This window comes from Myotis davidii, unplaced genomic scaffold (assembly GCF_000327345.1).
Source record: "Myotis davidii unplaced genomic scaffold, ASM32734v1 scaffold1605, whole genome shotgun sequence".
NCBI lineage: Eukaryota > Metazoa > Chordata > Mammalia > Chiroptera > Vespertilionidae > Myotis > Myotis davidii.
The window spans coordinates 3,660-5,939 of NW_006295983.1; the positions used below are offsets into that span (position 1 = coordinate 3,660).

Below are 2,280 nucleotides of genomic sequence, written 5' to 3' on the forward strand. Positions count from 1 at the left end.
TATAATATAGGCTACATAGTCACATCTTACCTGTTAGCTATAATATAGGCTACATATTATAATGTACAAATATGACAGAAAAATGTGTTCTACTGTATTTCCAGGGATAGCAACCAAAATGTTTGGCAAAACAGAAATTTCTGCCAAATAGTAAGCATAAATACCTTAGAATTTAGTTTTAATGAGAAGTAAAAAAATTAATAGTCAGGATTCACAGTAAACAAGCCTAAAAACAAAGTGAGAATGTAGATATACTGGAGAATAAGACAAGCAGAGACAAATAATATTAGAAGCTTTGGGTTTTCTGCCTATTTATCCTTCCTTTAATTGGCATGTGGGAAGAACATGTGGAAAAGGCCTTTTTCCTTTGCTGGGCAGAGGGAAATCTTAGAATAGTCCTGATGATATAAATGTAGGAAAGAACCACACATATGAGGGTCATGATGAATGTCAACACAGCACACACGACAACCATTTGTTCTATCAACCAGGTATCTGAGCAAGAGATCTTCAGGATAGGAGTTGCATCACAGAGAAAATGATCAATGATGTTTGAATCACAGAATTCCAGGCCCAAATTCAGACTGAATGGTGGGAGAATGATGATCAATGCTGCTACCCAACAGGAGAAAATGATGTTCTTGCAGACTCTGCTGTTCATGATGGTGGTGTAGTGCAGGGGCTTGCAGATGGCCACGTAGCGATCATAGGACATGGCAGCCAGAAGAAAAAATTCTGTTACTGCAAAGAGGTCTGTAAAGAAGACCTGACTGACACAAGCATTATAGGTAATGGACTTGTCCCCAGATAATATGCTATATAGGAATCTGGGAACACAGGCAGTTGTGAAAGAAATTTCTAAGAAGGAGAAATTTTGAAGGAACAGATACATCGGTGTTTGTAGGTGGGAATCCATCAGAGTGAGGGTGATGATGGTTAGGTTTCCAGATATACTCAACATGTAGGAAAGAAATAGAAAGATAAACAGCAATATTTTCAGTGGTGTGTCATCAGTCAGTCCCAGCAAGATGAAGCTTGTCAGTGTAGTTTGGTTTTTCATCCTTGATTATTGTCTTTGCCCATTCTGCTTCAAATAATAAGACTTTATATGAGGAAACCCAGAGCCCTGGTCATCTTCTAACCTCAAGAGAAGTAAATCGGAGAGTGATCCCTAGATCAGTTGGGAAGTAAGCATATCGTACATGCCAATGTTTGATTACCTCCTGTGTCACATAAATTGACTGTTCATATTTAAATCACATATTTGCGCCAGTCTGGTTGCCCCTTACTGCCCGTCCTACCAGCCTGGTTGCCCCCTAATGGCCCCCTCTGCTAGCCTGGTGTCCCCTAACTGCCCCCCCCTGCTGACCTGGTTGCCCCTCAACTGCCCCCCCTGCTGGCCTAGTCTCCCCCCAATTGCCCCCTGCAGTTTTGGACCCCCCACACAGCCTGCTGCTCAGTAGTTTGGTCGTCCCTCACTAACCCCCTTCAGGCCTGGTTGCCCCACACAGCCTGCAGCTCAGCCATTTGGTCGTCCCTTACTAACCCCCATGCCGGCCTGGTTGCCCCACTCAGCCTGTTTGGTCGTCCATTCAGTTGTTTTGGATGCGACGGCCCCTAGCTGTTTATATATATAGATTACCCTTGGCTATGTTGTACTTCTACTGTTGGAATATCTATGTTATACATTTTTATGCTTTTTAGAATATCTTAGTGCTACAAAGAAATTCCTCCCCAGCTTATAAGCAGAAATCTGGAATTATATACTCTGGTTAATTAATTTCCTTTTAAGTTCCGTTGACAGTGAAAACCCTAATGCCCTTTAACTATCTGCCTTGTTTCCTCAAAAAATTAAATATGGAACTCCCATTTAACCCAGTAATTCCTCTTCTAGGAAGATATCCCAAGAAATCAGAAGAACCAAATAGAAAGAATATATGCACCCCTATATTCATAGCAGCACAATTTACAATAGCTAAGATTTGAAAACAGCCTAAGTGCCGAATCAGCCAATGAGAGGATTACAAAACTGTGGTACCTCGATAGTTTTATTATTCTCTAGATTTTGAGAGCCTTTTTCCCATCAAAGCATTATAGTTAAGAGCAGAGCTTTGATATTGAATTTTTTCTTAATTATGTTTTTTTATTATTTCTTTCTAAACACATTTGACAATGACATATTTTCTCTTCTTGTTGTATGTATTAAAAATTTGTGACAGACAAATAAGGGAGCATTTGAAGTATATTTATAGAGCTGAAGAGCAATATCTTGATTTTTTA

The 2,280-nt window shown here is 39.9% G+C and overlaps 1 protein-coding gene across 1 annotated transcript; it reads right to left on the reverse strand.

Annotated features, from left to right (window-relative positions):
- Positions 1–286: 286 nt before the first annotated feature.
- On the reverse strand, positions 287–1,060 carry LOC102751638 (olfactory receptor 6C2-like). Its single transcript, XM_006770922.1, has one exon. The coding sequence runs from the start codon at positions 1,058–1,060 to the stop codon at positions 287–289; it is 774 nt and encodes a 257-aa protein (XP_006770985.1).
- Between the last annotated feature and the right edge of the window lie 1,220 nt (positions 1,061–2,280).

What these genes read in the sequence shown, in the direction of transcription:
- LOC102751638 (XM_006770922.1), bottom strand. Translation starts at nt 1,060, where the DNA reads ATGAAAAACCAAACTACACTGACAAGCTTCATCTTGCTGGGACTGACT.